The sequence below is a fragment of the Syngnathus acus genome, chromosome 4 (assembly GCF_901709675.1).
Source record: "Syngnathus acus chromosome 4, fSynAcu1.2, whole genome shotgun sequence".
Lineage (NCBI taxonomy): Eukaryota > Metazoa > Chordata > Actinopteri > Syngnathiformes > Syngnathidae > Syngnathus > Syngnathus acus.
The window spans coordinates 4,130,340-4,148,846 of record NC_051090.1 but is presented as its reverse complement, the minus strand read 5'-3'; the positions used below and the strand labels follow the sequence as shown (position 1 = coordinate 4,148,846).

The 18,507-nt window shown below is 43.1% G+C and overlaps 1 protein-coding gene across 1 annotated transcript; it reads left to right on the top strand.

Annotated features, from left to right (window-relative positions):
- atf6 (activating transcription factor 6) lies at positions 1-18,492 on the top strand. Its single transcript, XM_037248738.1, has 16 exons — positions 1-229; positions 991-1,067; positions 1,438-1,519; positions 1,874-1,971; positions 2,398-2,521; positions 2,641-2,844; positions 3,990-4,147; positions 7,109-7,294; positions 7,472-7,563; positions 8,719-8,847; positions 10,237-10,332; positions 10,445-10,547; positions 10,832-10,902; positions 11,925-12,036; positions 13,900-13,984; positions 17,459-18,492. The coding sequence occupies exons 1-16, from the start codon at positions 133-135 to the stop codon at positions 17,644-17,646; spliced, it is 1,902 nt and encodes a 633-aa protein (XP_037104633.1). The 5' UTR covers positions 1-132; the 3' UTR covers positions 17,647-18,492.
- Positions 18,493-18,507: the final 15 nt, after the last annotated feature.

The window sequence follows — 18,507 nt, the reverse complement described above, 5'->3', positions numbered from 1 at the left end:
AAGTCAGACGTGTATTTCTTACGTCATCAATACGGCAATGCAATCTTCCGGTCAGTTTCGGTTCATGGGCACACTTTGATCTCTGCGCGTTATATTTGTTGATATTAAACCTACTAATGAATTTGACCGAAAATGTCGTCCAACTTAACGTTAGACTTGGATAACAATCAACGTTGTTCCATGATGATGGCGGAAACGGACTTCTCCATCGACCAGGGAGGCGAGTGGGGTAAGTGTCGCTTATTAACCACCGAAGATTTAAAAAAAAAAAAATCTAAATATGCTTCCTGGTAGTGTTTGATAATTTTTTTGTATAGTATAGAATGAATGTGTAATGTGTTGACAGTGTACCTTGCGCCCCATTTTAACTTAGCATTAGCTAACGGGAAATGACGCGATGATGTAATAGGTTGTGTTCGAATGCAATAGCAAACAAACTCGTTCCCAAATACGACTTTTTACATTATTATGACTAAATGTGCAATTTAAATTGTGATTCAAATGTTGTTTATCATTAGTTAACCGGAAATGACGCGATGATGTAATAGGTTGTGTTAGAATGCAATAGCAAACAAACTTTTTACATTATTATGACAAAATGTGCAATTTAAATTGTGATTCAAATGTTCAAATGACGAATTACATTTGTACACTTCACTTGTACACTGCTAACTAATAGTATTGAACCATCATCAAGATTCAAGGACGACATAAAAGCACTTCTGCTTGTCATACATCACAGAAATAATTACTAGATTAAAGATCAATATGCTCATAATGAAGCGTTACATGTTCTCTATGTTAGTGATTGGAAGTGAGATAAGTCCGTTTTATTAAACGGTACATTTCACACATTTTAATGGATACAATGCGGTATTTGATACCAGTGCTTATATTGAAACTGCATAATTTTACAGTGGCATGAACCAATATTAACTAGAGTGAAATCTTTGTTTTTGAGTAATATTAACGTTTCTCTCTGTCTGACAGACATCAGCCTTTTTGATGAACTTGACTCCCTGGGAGATGCAGACGATTTGTTCAAGGTCCTTGAAAATGCAGACTATGTAAGTATGTTTGACTTGAAAAGAGCTGAGTGTGAATAATGAAGCTGCATAACAGCTAAAGCGTGAACATAATTATTTTTGGTCACTTTTTAATTGGATATTTGGATAATTTGGCATCACAGTGGTACCTTAACTTGTGAGGGTTTATTATTATTAGTTTTGAGTCACCGTCTGGTGATTTTATTTTATTTTTTTTTTTATTTTTCTTGCAAGCACTAATTTGACATTCGAGTGAGCTTCTGGCTTCTGGCTAGGTAGCGGCAGCGATCACCTTGAAGTGATAAAGCCACAGATTTGTTAAAATTATTGCTGGGATCTGATCAGTCTACAATATGCTTTGCCATAAGAAACGTGTTGTTTGGTATTTCAGATATGCGGAGGTCCAGACCTTAACTTTGATATTCCCATACCTGCATGGACAGAGAGTGACTACTCAAGCACCGCCTGCACAGGTACAACAAGATCTCTTTCATCTTCTAACGCATTATTTGACTGGAGTAGATAATGTTGTCTGGCTCAATGTTTGTAGTTGTAACAGATCCTTAAAAACTCTCAAATGTATGTCAAATCATACCAAAAAATGGTAAAAATAAACATTCAAGACCCAATGTTATTTATTTATTTATTAATTTGAATAAGGACAATGCACATTAATGAACGTGTTGCTTTAAATACAAGAAAATGACATTTTTAGTCTGAATAAAGGGCTTTTTAAGTGGCTCGAAGCGATGCCTAGTGATAAAGTAATGTTTATTAGACACGTGCGTTATTTCACACAATGCGTGTCTTTGTCCTTGTGCATCCAGACGGTGAGGTGAGCGTGCACTCTCTGTCACCTGCTCACACCTTGAGCTCCGCCTCCTCCCCCACAGCTGCCGAGGCGCCGTCCCCGTACTCCTTACACGTAAGTCCGGTGGCTTCACGCCTTCTTAATTTTCTTTTGATTTGTATTTCCAATGCAAATTTGCCCCCCCCCCCCCCCCCCCCCTTCTCGGGCCTTCCATCCGAGTTTACATACGTGCACCTATCCAGATGGTACCCCAACATGGACAGATGCTCTTGGCTGACAGACTCCTACCGTACGCAGTGAGGCTTCACTCCTGAGAGAAACTTATTAGCAAAAGCTGTAAACGCCTTGTCAACTTAGTATTTATAGTCCATCATGTGAACCTTGCCTCATCATTAATACAAAACATGTTGACAGATTTCATCACATTAGCATAATTTAAAGGGCAGATATTTTCACACCGTGTCTCAAGAAGGACTTTATCTTTTCGAGTGACGTTATATAGATACTTTCCAGTTTCTGAGTGTACGTTTTCCCCTGCAGGATGAGGCCTGGTCTCCGCAGTCGCAGCCTTCCCCAGTGTCGGTGTGCTCCGAGTCCAGTGGGTTTTCTGAAATCTCTCCGCCGGCGAAGAAAGCACCAAAGAGGACCAGCCAGACAGCACGAGGTGGGTGGGCTGAGGTTATATCGGTGAAACCTCATGATTAAAAATCACATTCAAGCAGTATATAACGTCACAGGATAAATAATACCAGTCATGTCCTTTTATCTCCTTTCCTGGCACAGCCAAACCCGCACCGTCAAGCAACAGGCCCATTCAGATGAGCACAAAAGTTTCCATCCAGCCCAAACCGGTGATTGCAGCTGTGCCCTTGGCCCACGCGGCCGCCCCCCTGCAACCCAAGACGATCATCCTCCAGCCCCTGCAGACCACCATGCTGCCTGTGGTCAAAGCAGCTCCTATCAGCATCCAGCCAGCGCCCTCTCCAGGTAACAACTTGGACTTGCGTCATTTGTCATGCAACCAACAGAGGGCGCTGTTGGCTCGCAGTTAAAAGTGCCCATGCAAAATGATCTGTTGGAGGTTTACGTTGATGTATCGTATCTAGCTGGCTCTTGTCTTCATCTTTCAATGCTTTTCCCGTAATGTTTTACCACACTAGTCCACGATGTGTTACATTTTTTAACATGTAGGCGAGGCCAATGTAAATACATCTCATCCAACTCTTGCCTTCAATTTGAACTTGGCACCTCTGCTGTCCACTCGGTAATAGCCAAGGCTGCAGATGGCCAAGTCTAATGTATCAAAGACCAAAGTCTCAAGTTGCCTGATCGTTGTTTCAACAAGTTGATTATTCTCCTGATTATTCACAGAAAGGCCATTTGCATCAATCAAATGGATGAGAAATGACAGTAATGTTTTCATTTCGTTGTCTGGCCTGGGCCTTAATGTACTTTTTTTTTTTTTTTTTTAGAAAGAACAAACTGCTCTCTTGAGGCTTTTTTATTCATCACTCTAATTTTGAGGTGTTTGGCACAGCACACACACTCATTAGCAGAAGTGGCCAACGCTTGATTAGCTCTGACGGGTTGTTTCGTATTAAAGCGTGACTCCTGGAAGAAAGTTCCTGGGGGGCGGCTTTAATGTTGTCTTTTTTCTTTTGCAATATTGCTGGAATATCCTCTTATCAGAGATAAGTTGTGTTTTTAAAACACGGCCATACGTGCACATTTATAAGCACTCGTTCGCATGACGCCTCTTCGCTTGGAATGTGGACGTTAAAAAAACAACTGGTCAAAGATAGTAAACGTCTGTTCCATCTGTAAACAGTGAGAGCTGTTAAAAAGCGAAGGGTTAATGGAGGTCACCGGCGGTGAGGGAAGTTCTGTGCCATCTGCAGCCAGCGGCTCTTTAAACATGACACCGATACGGCTTCCTGCTAGTATCAACATACACCCTCACACTTTTTGTTTGAGATGATGACATGACAAATTAGTATTGAAAGGATTTTTCTGGAATTCACTCGCCACCTCATTAGGTTCACATCTACCGTCGCCAAACAATCACGGCATAAACGCTCATGTTTTTTCATTTGTGTAACTCAAATGTTATTTGTTTTCATTTTTCTTTACAGGCCAGCCTATCATGCTGTCACAATCAAGCCAATTACTACACATCAATACCTCCCAAGGTGTCACTGGCGGCGTGGTCGCCATGCCAACCCTGAGCCAGGACATGACTGTCGTCGCGCCACCAGTGGCCTCGCTTCGAAGCCCTTCCTCGGACGACGATGTGAGTTAAATGCTTTTCACCGAGGCGGGGTGCTATGCTCGGCGCCTGACATCACAAAATCACATTTACCACGTGTTGCCGGGTAGAGTTCGTTCCTCATATGCCAATTGAAACAATCGCACACCCTTCAGTACCCCAACATAGAAAAACAACGCATGAACGTTAGGATGGCCTGCGGTTGTCAAGAGTTTCGTGACCTTTGTGGTTTGGCACACACTGAGTTAAATACCGTCTTGCGCGGTGACATGTACATCCTCCTCATTGTTTCTGTTTAAACTGCATCTACAAATCTTGTCCTGCCTGTCCGGGATTGTTTGCCTCTGTTACACAAAGCCGAGTGTTGTTTCGGGCTTGGGTCCACAGCGGCTCGCTCTCAGCGTTCCTTTTTGATGAGTTGAGATGTGCTCTCACATTTTTTTCTGCCGGGAGATGGGTCTCTACATGCTGTGTTTGCTGTGCAACTTGGCGTCCGGGTTGCCAAAATGTTTGATTAAGCTCTTGCATGAAGAGGAGTCTTTGTGTAGTAGTCTGGAGAAGTAATAATTAAGGCAATGTATATATGGTGTGGTATCTTAGAAAGAGTGAAATAATTACTTCCAAGAAAAGAGTTTGTCTTTTGAGGTTTTAGTTTTAGGCTAAAGGTAAAAGATAATTATGGTAATAAGGAGAATGGAGAGATTGATAAATTATCCGATCAGTTTTGAAAACTCCCTGATTGATGATTGGCTCCAAAATCCTAATTGTGTAAACCCCCCAAAAAATCCACCTAAGGCTGTAAAAATCAAATTCGAATGAAATTTGTGTACAACCCCTAGAGGCCAAAACAAAAATGGTCTGCCATTGGAGAATTTTAAAAAGCGAGACACTGTTAACAAGCTTCGTCCATTCCAAGCATCAAAACTGCCCGTTTACGACGAGTGTCTGGAAAAGTCAAATAAAACAGCCCGTATGTAGGTCATATCATTTAATCTATTCAGCTGTGAAATGCAGCACAGTGGCGTGTGTGCTATGCGGGCCGGGTCACATGCCTGGTAAATATAGCTGGACTGCGGCAGGTGTTACACGGGTGTCTATGTTACTGTACCATAACCTACAGTTAGCTTATAAATCCCGGGTGTAAAACGGCCGCCAACGATTTACATGCTTCAGACAGGTGTCGCGCCGGATGACGTTTTTGCGACAGCTGTAAACAGCTAGCGGGGGATGTAATGCCACTCCTGCACAGCCGAGGGGGGATTTGACTGAAAGGCATATTATCGGCCTCCACAAATCTCTCATTGTCAGGATTAGGGGATTTAAAGGAGACATCGAGTGAGACTTGATTGATAGTTCTTTTTTTTTTTTACAGCGGGGGATACCTGTCCGTGGCTTAAACGCAGTTGTTGAAATGTATCAGCGTCGTCTCCTGTTTTTAGTAAAACCCCTGAAGTGATGGAATGCAAAGTGTCATCAAAAAACAAACATTACAAAAGAAATCTATTGCTCCCAGAATTTGGCGTAAGCAAGCGACCACATAAAAGTCATGTATTGTGTGATTTGAACTCGCCTCAAGTGTGTGGCAATTGGATGCATCTGCCCTTCCTGCGTATCATTGTGTTTAAAACTTGGAACGGTTGTCGCCATGTGCTGAAATGACCCAGATTCAAGAAAACGCAAAAATGATGGAGAGATTTCTCATCGTTGAGATGTTTATGCCGTCCAGTCCACTTAGGATGGCTTAATCACATGTTTCCTCCATCGGCGGCCCTTTAAAGGACAGCTCCATCCGTGTAATCCGCTCCTGGGCAGACTTTCTACGCATGGTACCGTGCATGAACATTTTCCACCCCAGCAAAAAGAAATAAATAAATTGCCCTGCTCAGCCTCACTGTTGTTGTCGTGGTGACGTTCACCCGGCGCTCCACTCCCTGGTAACTGCGTAGTTGCGGCGTTCCCAGGCTCGCGCTTGTGGCACAACTCCCAGATCCTAGCTGGGAGATTTTGAGGAGTTTCTCAGGAGACCAAACACAAATACGGGGATCCAAATAACTTAATCATCGCCAGGGCTATTTATCCTGACATTTTGGAGGCCTTACCCCAGGGATGATGTTTGTGTGTAGCATTGTGGTAGTCGTGTTTTTTTTTTTAAGAAATTAGCCCTCTCCTGTATTTAGTTGTTTATTTTGATATTATCAAGTGTGGTGACACTTTGCGTGTCTCTAAAAGGAAGTCATTTCTCAAAAAGGACGACACGCTCCGTAAACACATCTTTCTGCACGGCATCTTGACGTAAATATTGTTTCAACAGAAGCTTTTTCTTCTGCACTTAAGGACTCTTTGCGGTGTGAAGTAGGTGTCGCGAATCCCACTGGCAGATCTTTTGAATCTCTTTCAGACGATTATTATTAGAACTAAACAGGAATGCGAGCGACGTAACCCTGACCTCCTTCTCCTGGATTTCATTCCTTCTATCTGCCGTTTCTTTTTACTGTTGCCCTGGCCTCCGTCTTTCACACCAGCTTTCTGTTCTTGTGGCAAATGTCTTGACCACAAACGTTTCCAAAGATGAATAATGTCATGGGAATTGAATTGTTGTCTTTGAACATGGTGAAGCAACATGTGGCTCATTACCAACGCTTAATTGTCAACATTGCCGTAAATAGAAAATATTGTGGCAGAGCACATTTTTATATTTGGATAATAACGTATTAAAAGTATGCAATATTGACTCGGTGAAGAGCGTTTTCGATGTATTAACATGATGTCACACCAATGTAACGATGTACAGCTCGGCAGGTCGCTCACATGGGCATTAATTGCATCCTCGCAACATGGCCGCCTCGTTCGTCCTGCTTGGATAGGTGCTCCTCAAACGCATCCAGATGCGATGCGAATCCTACGACATGAGTCATCATCCCGAGTGTTCTTTTCTTCTCCTACCCCTTTCTCTCTGTCTATCCTGCTTATTCCCTCGTCCTCCAGTCAAAATTCTCCCAGAGGCAGCAACGCATGATAAAGAACCGCGAGTCGGCCTCCCTGTCGCGGAAGAAGAAGAAAGAATATCTGCTGTCGCTGGAAGAGCGGCTAAAAATGGCGCTGTCTGAGAACGCTGCGCTCAAAAGCGAGAACGGAAACCTCAAGAGGCAACTGGAAGGCCTGCGGGATGAGGTGAGCGTCGAGGTATCGCCCAGATTCAGTCCAAAGGTGGTCAAAGTACAGATTGGTCATTTCTCTTCAAATGTAGGGAATGGAAATACTCAACAAAAACTCAAGTACTTAGTTACTTCCCACCACCAAATAGCATCATACACAATTAAAATGTCTGTCCTCCCCCCCCCCCAACAGAATTCCCTGCTCAAGGCAACGGCTCCCAAGAGACGAGCGGTATGCCTCATGGCGGTCCTGCTCTTCCTCGCGCTTAACGTCGGACCAATAAGGTAACACCCGAGCGTCGCTTTATTTTAAGAAAAGTCATTGGCAGTTAAAGCAATGTCGCTGCCATATTGAATTTACGGTGGCCTCCCGAGAGGAAATAGACGGGAATCCCGATGATTCACTGTGGGACTCCTGCCTGTCATGTAAGACAGGGTCCAAAAAAAATCTAATTGAAACCAGCGCCAACGTAGTTCCTATTGAAGCAGTTGCTAAAAACAGTTGACAGTTTGTCAAATTGCCCGCCAACTGTAGGTTGAGCAGAGCGTTTGATGTGATTACATTGAATCCACCAAGCGTAAGAATTTAGCAGTCCAGTCTGTAGATTTCCCCGTCTTGAAATGAGTCAGAAAATAAATGTCCATTTGGTCGTCCCGTCCTCTGATGTTGTCGCCAGAGTTTATAGGACTGGGTGAGTAATCGGTGAATAAACCTTCCAGCAACCTTGTTGGGGTTTGGCAAGATGTAAACATTTACCCCCGCGTGACTGTTGGAACAAAACATGTCAACGCTCTACGTGCGGCGAAAAATACACATGTGGCCAATCCCTTTTTCATCTCCCGTGTTGACTGTTACCACATTTCAACAAATGAAGGCAGGTTATATAAAAGAGCTCCAGTTTGAACATGGCGGGATTTTATCTTCCAACTGGAACAACAGATTCTCTGATGTCATAAAAAGAAATGTTGGTTTTCTTCCGTGGGGGGCGACGTCCCTCCACGAGGGATGCGGGTCGGATTTGTTGACTTTGATAAGCTCGGAATGTGCGCTGGATCTGAGATTTAGCCAAGCGGCGCTTGCATAGCAAATTTTTGTTGTTGCTTTTGTGGTGTGCTCTGATTCTTGAGTCAACCTTATCTGCTTATGTGTTTTTACAGAATAAAAAAAATATATATTTTTTTTACATGCGAAATTCTTTTTACATGCCAAATTCCTTTTTAAAATGTAAATTGATGGTGTTGAAGAAACATTGAAGGACACCACACAGCCTCTTCAGTGTATTTTGGATAGAGCGGACTAGATCAGAGTTCACTGTTGGACTTTGTAGCTTAATACATAACAAAAAAAAAAAGAACCTGATATGTACACAGGATGAGAGCCACTTTTAAAAAAAATGTTATTTCTCTTTTTCCTCCCCCACACACGTCCGCCTTCATCAGTCAACTTCAGGGCAACTCGGGCTCCGGGCTGGAGCTTGTGCCGGCGCAGCACAGCAGACACCTGTTAGGTTTCTCCGACGGCGAGGGCCCCGAGCCCGTTGGGAACGCCGCCGCCGAGACGACCGACAGGTAACAACGCCCGCCGTGACGTTGACGCCGCGGCCCAGGATGCACCTGTGCTTCGGGCCCGGCCCGGCCTGGCACCACATCTAAACATGAGCGCAAACCTTCCAAAAAAATCCCTCGTGTTGCGCTTTGAGTAACAAGGTGGGAAATTGGGGTCAGGCCATGTTTGACGTCCAGTTTTATATCGCTCGTAACAGTTTATTTTTCCAAGGGCTCACGTATTTTTCTTTCTATTTTGAAAGCGGTTGAGGCCCGGCACGTCTCATTTGTAAATTGCACGAATAACATTCTTATTTGACCTACGCCCCCCACCCCCACCTGAAAATGACATTTTGCAAAGCGTTGGCACTCCTGTGTTTTGTCAGTCTTACATGTGCACTATGTCACTTGTTAATGCAAGCCAGGCACCTGTAGCATCAACTTTCGTCGGGAGGAAGGAACATATTAGCATTTTCAAAAGGGTGTGACAGCGCTAAATGCTTGCAGAGGACAGCATGATTGGGGAGGGGGTGGGTGGAGAATAATGCAACCTAATCTGGGGGGGGGGGGGGTCCTGCCTGAATAGGAAGCCGTCTGCGCAGGAAGGTTAATATGGGGCCCCTCAGCAAGAATTACGATCAGGCCCCTGCGGTCTGACATGTCTAGCAGAACTTTTTCCAAGGCCTTGAGCGCTGGCCGAGGTTACGGGGGATTTCTTTGGCGGCCCGCATTTTTGTCGCGAGCGTCGTTGCAGGTGGGCTCCGAGCGTAGACGCTCGACATCGGGAATTCCCTCCATAAAGTAACAATTACAATTATGTGCACTAGTGAAGTATTCAATGTTTACATTTGGTGGCCATAAGTCATAAAAAAAATATGTCCAGGAATCAAGCTGGTTACATTTTCTAGGTCCAGCTGGTCAAATCTATTTTAAGGGGAATGTACGGGAATTGTTGCAATATGTTCACAACTGACTGTTAAAATACGAGAGACCCAACAACACGAGTCAAGACAAATCCACGACTATTATAGTCCAATATTCGTTTTTATCGACAATGTCCCAACATATTACTTTTAACGTTGCCATGTGCTGAAATTCCTGACTGGCTTTTACCACATGATAATCATTAAAATGTAATCAATGTCATAAAAAAATCCATAAAGTCACACTTGTGCCCGAATCAAAGCCAAGTCGATCGACTTTCCTTTCGCCAGCTCGTCACGGATGTTTGACTGCAAACGTAAGGCGGGCGGCCATGTTGGCGCTCCCTTTGCATCGCAAGCATATTCTTAACGAGAAGAACATTTTTGAACGGGTCGTTAAAGCCAATATGAGATTCTCACATGCACATTTCCAAGCCTTTGGACTCTCATCAATGTTCTCTTGGCCTCCCGTCATCTGTTTGTGTCGCAGTGCTGAAGGCAAGGCGCTGATGGTGGTGAAGGAGCTGAACTTCCTCAGGCCGCCGCCCTCCTGCCTGCCGCCGGTTAATAGGACCAAGTGTTTGGAGTGAGTATTAAAAGCCCTTCAAGCGTGACTTATTGTTTTCACGCCCACCATAGAATATAGATGATGGATCCAGAATTTGCTCGTAAATGTTTGTTGACTTTTTGATTGACAGGCTGGCCCACGAGTTGAGGGGCTGGGTCAACCGTCATGACTTGCAGCTGACCAAATCCAGGCGCATGAGTAACAGTCACCTCAGACCCTCCAGGAGCATTCTGGCAAGTCCCGTCCGTCAGCTCGTTCTGCAAAATGTTTTGCCGTGTGGACCTCTTTAAAAAAAAAAAAAAAAAAAAAAAAAAAAGTCAACGCTTTCAACGTGGACCAAAAATAGTGCCTCTCATTTTTGAAGTAGTGATTAAAAAAAAATAAAATAAAATTAGACATGTTTTCTTAAAACTTTGCCGGCCCAACCATTAGACTTAATTGTGAGGTTGGACGGCCAATGTTATTATTGTTAATGGCCGGGAGTATACTGAGACCATGTTTTTCAATTTTCCAACAGAAAAGTGAACATAAGGATGCCGAGAACTCCCAAATTGTGACTGTTCCATACGCTGAAACTGCCAAAGAAAAGTGAGTAATGGCATGATATCATTTATTTTCACAAATGTTCATTTTATTACACCTTTAAAGATGTAGACTTAATTTAAAGAAGCAGTAGGGGGCAGATTGTGTTTTCTAAGGAAGCTTCATTTGCTTATAGTTCCATTTTGTGCATTGGTCAGCAAAACGCTAGCAAATATTGTCAATGTGTGTAACATCAACATCATTTTGAATCATGTTGCTTTAGAAGGCTTTGCTATTTCTGACCTGGCATTAGTTACACACCCCGCAGAAGAAAAAAACCCAAAACAATATCTGAAAAATCCACATTTTCCATGACACGCCACCATTAGGTAAAGCAACTGTTCCCATAACGCCTTTTGACTTAAGTGGCTCTGTAAACGGAACCATGACGGGAGGTAAAATATCTTCTCCTTTTTTGGGAATTGCCCCCACCACCCAGCCCCATCTTGCTTTTTACAGTTTAATGAGGCACAGATTGTAAAGAATGACCCCACTACTTGACTTCAGAGTTTTGGCTCTTCTGCTGAGCTGCACTCACATCACACAGATGGAGTCAATAGGTTTTGTTGGCCCCCTATCGTTTTTTTCTCCTCACTCCTTCGCTAGGAAATGTGAAGGATGAAGTTGGGGGAGGGGGGGCGTTCAAGTATGAGATTTTTTTTTTTATATGCTTCATATTGTACAGTAAGTAGAGGAGCTGGCAGATTTGCATGAAAATACTCTGTAAAAAAAACAAAACTCTAATATTAAGAGCCAGGATTGTATTAGTAATCCTTCCAATACTAATTTAGCCTTTTAAGGTTTCACTGCTCTGACCAGAAATGACCGTTTGGAATGAAAACACCACACAAGGAGCTAATTTAAGTAGGAAAACTCATCTATCTGTCACCAAAGTGTACTCAGGCTTGAAGAAAAATAAAAACGGTCCCCAAGTGTCAGACATGTTTTGAGCAAAGTGCAGCAAGGCCTAGTGCCAAGCTAGCCTTTTTTTTTTTTTTCCCCCCTGATGTCTTATTTTTGTTTCAAAGGACCCCTGGCAGTGAGCTCCAGGTGTACTACAGACCCTCGCACACGTACGGCGACTTCTTTGCCGAGATGAACCGGCGAGGCGACACCTTCTACGTCGTGTCTTTCCGCAGGGTAAGTTGAAACCGTCCTCTGTTACTAATGAGTGAATCATAAATAATGGCTGCTCCTTAACATGAACATTTATTGTGAGTCAACAACGGCGAACGGGTTCACACACCCACCGGTGTAACTACCCCTTTCCGCTCCTTTTTTCCCCGGCCCATTTGCCGTCATGTTTTATGGTTTTATGCACGACTTCATGTCGTTTTTCATCTCTTGACGTTAGGAAAGTTAAGACATGGCGCCTGTTTTTTATTTTCGCTCGCCTGACATGATGAATACTGGACATCACTTCCAATTAAAGGGCTTTGATCATTCGGGGTTTAGTTGCTCCCATTTTATTAGAATTCTTTCAGTTGTCATTTTCCGTTTGGGCATTTTTGAACATTTTGTAATATTGTTTGTCTCAGCACACCAGTCACGAACTCTAACATGCTGTTACATGCTGAGACAATATCATATTTTTAATACAATATCATATTTTTAAATACAATAAATAGCATGTGTTTTAATTGTTTTTTATTTTTTTTTCGAATCTGTTCTGATGCAACTTTTATTTGTGTGTTTTGTTTCCTGGGTTCCTCCGTATTTGAAAGAATGGGGGCCTTTTTTCCATTGTATGAAAAAAGCCAAAAATGACTAGCCAAGCTTCTGGATTGAATTTGGAATTTGAAGGCAATCATTATTAATTTTTACTCGTCTCGTGGTTTGTTGATACCATTTTGCCCTCCCCGCCAGTTTCAGCTCATTGTTCATGTGCAAGCCCCAGATCACTTAAAGCCCTTCACACACAAACAAGCTCTTTTCGAGCTTGAAATGAGCTGAGGGGATGGAAAATGTACCTCTCAAACAAAAGCAGAAAAATGGAAGTACTCATGCTTCTTGTGTTGTGGCACCTGCAGCTTTATGGAAGCGTGTAGTGGGGGTGACGTGGTGGAAACATTTGAGGGTCTTATCCATGTTTCAGGGGAAAAAACGGACCTGTCGTCATGGAGCCCAAAGCTCTCATGCTAGATTGTTGAGCTGCAAATCTCTTGATGATAATGGCAGACTGTAAATCTTCATAAAAATGATTATTTCAATGACTTATCGTTTCCTCGTGTGTCAAGGTCACCTTTAATCATTATATTATTTCGGCTAATTCATTCTTTTATACCATTTTATTATCATAAATCAATTTTAATGGAGCTTTATTAGACTCGTCACTCATGGCCAGTCAGAAGCTAAGTACAACACTTAAATAATGTTAACATTGCCTGAACCGCCAGTTTTATTATCCTCGCCAGACTTTAAAACAGATTTACGTTATTTCCCCTGGGAAATTGTCGCCGTTTGTGTGAGGCTCCACTAAATAATCCGAAATGCCAAGCCTGCTAGGAGGCTCCACTAAATACTAAATAATCCGAAATGCCAAAGCCTGCTAGTGAGAAATGATTTATTCCTCACAAAATTCACATTTGATGTGGGTTTCATATTCTGGTCCTGCTATTTAGGCTTGTTGGCCCACTAAAATATCGTCGTCATTTCCTGTAGTAATGATCTCACTGTAAAATCCCGTATGAATCTGCAATTATGATAAACACTCCCCCGTGGCTGCTGCTTTTGAGTCACACGGATATTTGCACGACGGCACTGCAAGGCAAAAGCATCCTATAGTACAATTAATGTCACAAATGAACCACCATTTTCATCCTTTGGAAACCAAAGACGCGAAAAGTGCTTTGCGAAGCCGATTTTGATTATAGGCTGCAGTGTGGAAATTGGACTCGCTTTGCGACGTTTCGAAGAAATGAACACGATTGACCGCAAGGGATCAAATGAGAAGCTTCATTTTTTAAAAGCTACTTGCCATAACCTTCTCGTGTTGGTTCGTAGGATCATCTTCTACTTCCTGCCACCAGCCACAACAAAGGAAGTCGCCCTAAGATGTCTGTGGTGTTGCCTGCTATGAATGTCAACGGTAAGAATCTTTACAACAGTTGTAGGAATGGATTGAAGCCCCCCTCCCCTCCCCAAATCTGGAGTACCCTTTGTCACGTCCCTCGGCCTGTTCTTCTCCCTGCAGCATTTAGCAGAGCTGCAACGTGGCTGCACAGCCACCGTCCAAACCACATGCAGACACAAAGATTGAAAAGAAAAAAAAAAAAAGTTTTTCAGTGTTGCCATTTCCTTTTGGCGGTGGCGTTGCAGATCTTGTACTTGAAATAATTTAACAGATGCCAGGGCCGACATGTTTATATAATAATGATACTACTAAAAGAAATTTGAAACACATGAAAAAAAATTTCCTTTTTGGGTAAAGGCAGCTTTTCTATTCAATCTGCCCAGATATCATTTTAAATTTGGCCCTGTTGCTATTTTTAAGCGCCCTCAATTTTGCTGCTGCGGTATTTATTGAGTAAATAAAATATTCCATCTTCTATGATAGTGTGTTAAAGGTTCTCTCTCAAAGTTTTGCACAGCTGCCCATTGCACTCGGTTGCAAGTAATAACGTGCTAGCTCACTTAGCTTATCTAATCGAGCCCAGCCGGCTCTGGTGGACTTTTTCTCGAGCCTGTTGGAAAGAAAAAGGCGAGAGGCAAACCCCCGCCGTGTCGGTTTCAATTAGGTCACCATTTGGCCGTCTTGTGAATCATTCAAGTGTGCATATGTTTTATTTCGACGGGTTCATAAAGTTCTTCTGCCTTGTCATCATTTCCAACGCATGCCAGTGGAGACCGAATGAAATCGAAACGATCGGAGCCGTTTACCTCTCAAAAAACGAATATTCCGCCTGGTATGGAACATCGACTTTTACGATTTTGCCAGTTTTTATTTTAAGCTTCCATTCAATGCAACTGGGTGAGCGACATTACATTGTAACTCGATTTTTCCACAATGGATTTCAAATTCTTTCCAGCTCCCTTTTAAGGAATGCTTTTCGCTTCCAGTCACTCGATGGCTTTCATCGGACAAATTCAATGTGCAGTGAACAGGATCGTTTTCGATACGCAGCTTTCGAACAAAGTATCGCGACCTTTCGACATCCCCCCTCGGAGTCGTATCAGACCGAGCAGTGGCTCCTTATAAGGACCGCGGGTGTGTTTATTTAATGAGCCGTAGAGTTTGAAAGTAGCTCAATCAAGTGGAAGTGACATGTTTGGAGGAGAGGAATGTTCGGGCGATGACATCATTTACAGGTGGATCAACCGTCGGAGACAGTCTATTTACTCTCGGGTACGTGTGCTCAGCGGCAGGCACGGCGGGGGTTGAAGGTAAAGGGCCGGATTCCCATTTCCCTACTTTCCTAATCCAAACAGTGCATCGCCATTAGAGCGCTCACCGGTATGATCGATGCTCTGTTCACATACGTTCACGCAATGCGATTTGAGATCTGGTACGAGCGACGTCTAACCAATTCTGCTCATAAGATAATTACCAGTGGGGGAAAAAAAAAAGACATTTTGGCTCCTTCCAGGGTTTGTACTCCATGGGAATTCCCCGGATTTTGCCCAAATTTGAACCAGGTGTAGTACACCCCCCACCCAACCCAGAATCCTAACACCAACTGAACCATGTGTACCGCTAAATGCCATAGGAATTAAAAAGTTGCCTATTCTAAAGAAAGTTGTGTTTTGTAGAGAAGTTGGGACAGAAAACAGGTTCATGTTCTCAGATTAAATCAACTTTTTTTTGTTTGCAATAATCATTTCAGAGCTTTTTTTTTAAAAAGCCATCCTCGATTCAAATTGTCTCTTGATATTAGCTCGTATTTTGGATCACAGATTATTAAAAACGGTTCGGGGTCGTCAGTTGAACCGTTAGCATTTCCTTCAGTGTTGGCGCCCATGTGGCAGATAGCATCCTCTCAAAATGTCTCTCGGGATTACTTAGAAGCAAACCTCCAGCCTTTATCAGGCTCATTGTGTCACTGAAATGTCGTGGAACACCTCCAGATGGATTTTGGAAGTAAGTGAAGGAGACCGTGCCGCCTGATGTTGTCTTGTGGTTGTTCCATTGTGCCCTTGAGACCATTGGTTGAAAGACAGTAAGCGGCAACACAAATCAGGGGACCTCAAACGGGATGCAATCGCTTCAGATCATAGCCCGCAAATTACAGGGTCATTATTAGAATTACTGGTTTCTGTTCAAAAATAATGACAGGCTTGAGGTTGAAGTCTCAAAAACAAAAACAGGAATCGGCGTACAGTCGAGGGAGCAGATTCACGACATCGGTATACAAAATGTCCCCGAACGTGGCTTTGATTTGTTTTCAAACTCCAACTATCGCTCCACCTGGTAGCTGACGCAAATGTAAACTTCGTGTGTTACTCACGGACTTGTTGAGTGATCATTTGGAAGCCCAAAAGGCAGCACAACTGCACAAACAGTGTGCAGTCATTTCTGACATCTGGTTTTCACAAAGCAGCAGTTTGAAAATGACTGTGACTGCTCTCCTCTCATTGGACGTTTCATTCGCCTATCTTACTTCTCCCCAGACCCCTGGCTGGCTCGCCAAACTGTATATAATTATGCGAATGCGTGCTGGGTCCATTTGTGGATTTGAATCCGACTGAAAATGTGGCCTTAGCTGAGATTTGCGCTCTCCTAAGCACATTTTCAGAGGCTGGTGGATTAAAATTCCAAAAGCACCGATACTTACTTGCCCGTTCAAGCAGGCTTGAAAGTGTTATCTTACAAAGTTACAAAGAGATGAGCTTGAGCGGAGCTTGCTTTTAAAATAAAAAGCCACATAGCCAAACGGAGCTTCAACCTTGGATTCCATCCAAAGAAGTCTGCTGAGTGTTTCACTCCAGGGGCGAAGGATGAGTCTCAGCAGTCCATGAGGTCATAGTCAGGATGGACATTTAATGACAGGAACACCTGTGGAATCTTCTAGAAAGTAGAGGGAGCTTCTATATTGTCCTTCTGAGGGAGAGCCCTGTGAAGATGCTGTGGAGGTTGATGTTTTGAACAGGTGGCTGGAAAATGACTGCTCGGATGAATCTGTTTTTGCTTTCTTCTTAGTAACCTCTGTATTAATCTTAACAGATTCCCTTTTCGTGAAGACGTTTTACAAGCTAGTTTGATGGATTTTTTTTTGTGTCTAATGCTAAACCCCCGCACGCTTGTAAATTTCAAGATGGCTGGGGTACATTACGGTTTCCGTCTCGTCCTCTAAACCCACAAGCATCCCCCGCTCTTTGTTCTCTCACCGCTTTTTCCTCTCAAATATGCGTGTCCAGCTCTCGCTTTGTCTCCATACGAGGGAGAAAACCAGCGTGACTCACCTCCAAACTTCCATCTGCGAGCGAGCTTCCAGCTGCTCCGAAAACGTTCACACACTCAAGGCGTGACAACAAAAAGAATTTGACAGAATCCAAACGACATACGCAATGATCACACATATTAAAAAGCCACTTTTCCTCAACATCTCTTCATCTACGCTTACAGATAGCATCATCGGAGACAAGGAATTCGAGGTGATGATGCAGATCGATTGCGAAGTGACCGATACCAGGATCCTCCACATCCGATCAGCCACCATCCCGCCAACGCTGCGGGTAAACCGCACGCAAACCTTCTACCAGCAGGAGGCTCAGCCCGCCCCTCCCGTAGGTGTGCTCATGGGGTCGGCCTAAACCCAGCGGTAAAAGCAAAACAAAAAGACTGCAAGCAAAAAAAACACGGGCCGCATTCTTTATCGTGGCCTGAAGGAGGTCTGGATGTGTTAGCGCCTTGTGTAGCTGCACTGACTTCCTTCCCCACATAACCTCAGACGTCCCACGCACAGGTAATTGCTTAACAGCAGGGGGCTGAGCAGTGAACCCTGAGTCACCCCGTCGCAACACAAATGCACCAGAACAGCTCTTTCCTCAAATCCCACTTGCTCCTCATTTCTCGATCAACCGATCAAAAGAATAATACTTGTTACATCTCGACTTTTTGCTGTAAGATTTGGTTTCATAAATTATGAATAAGTATCAGAGAAGATTGCGCGCAGCTATATACCGAAAGCTCAGGAAGTGGTGTTCTCTCACATCTACGTACATTTTCTACTCTTGATGAAGAATGAACTGATGATCTATGTATTTATTTTAATTGTTCTAATTTTTGACAAAAATCTACGTTTGCATTTCTGTGTCTAGTTGTATTGTGGAGATTTGTTTTATGTATTGATATTTTTTCAGATGGATTTAATGATTCCAGGAGGAGTCTTTGGGGGTAAAAATAGAAGAAAAATATATTGCAGTATTTGTATAGTGCATTTTTTGGATTTGAAATAATCGACATATGTCGGGGTTATGAATAAGGATTTTGTAGGAGTAGCTGCATGCTTATTTTAACCCTGTATTTCGTTTTTAAACACTGAGTGTAGAAATACATTTTGATTCCCGCGATGTCACTGCAAGCCAATTGTACTTATGGAAGATACCATTTTTTGTGAATAGCCCAAAATAATAAACACTGGATTTTCTGTATGTATATCTGATTTGTAATGA

Coding starts and splice junctions, on each gene's coding strand:
- atf6 (XM_037248738.1), top strand. CDS start 133: ATGTCGTCCAACTTAACGTTAGACTTGGATAACAATCAACGTTGTTCC. Junction 1,068..1,437: donor TCCTTGAAAATGCAGACTAT/GTAAGTATGTTT, acceptor TTGGTATTTCAG/ATATGCGGAGGTCCAGACCT. Junction 1,972..2,397: donor CGTCCCCGTACTCCTTACAC/GTAAGTCCGGTG, acceptor TTTCCCCTGCAG/GATGAGGCCTGGTCTCCGCA.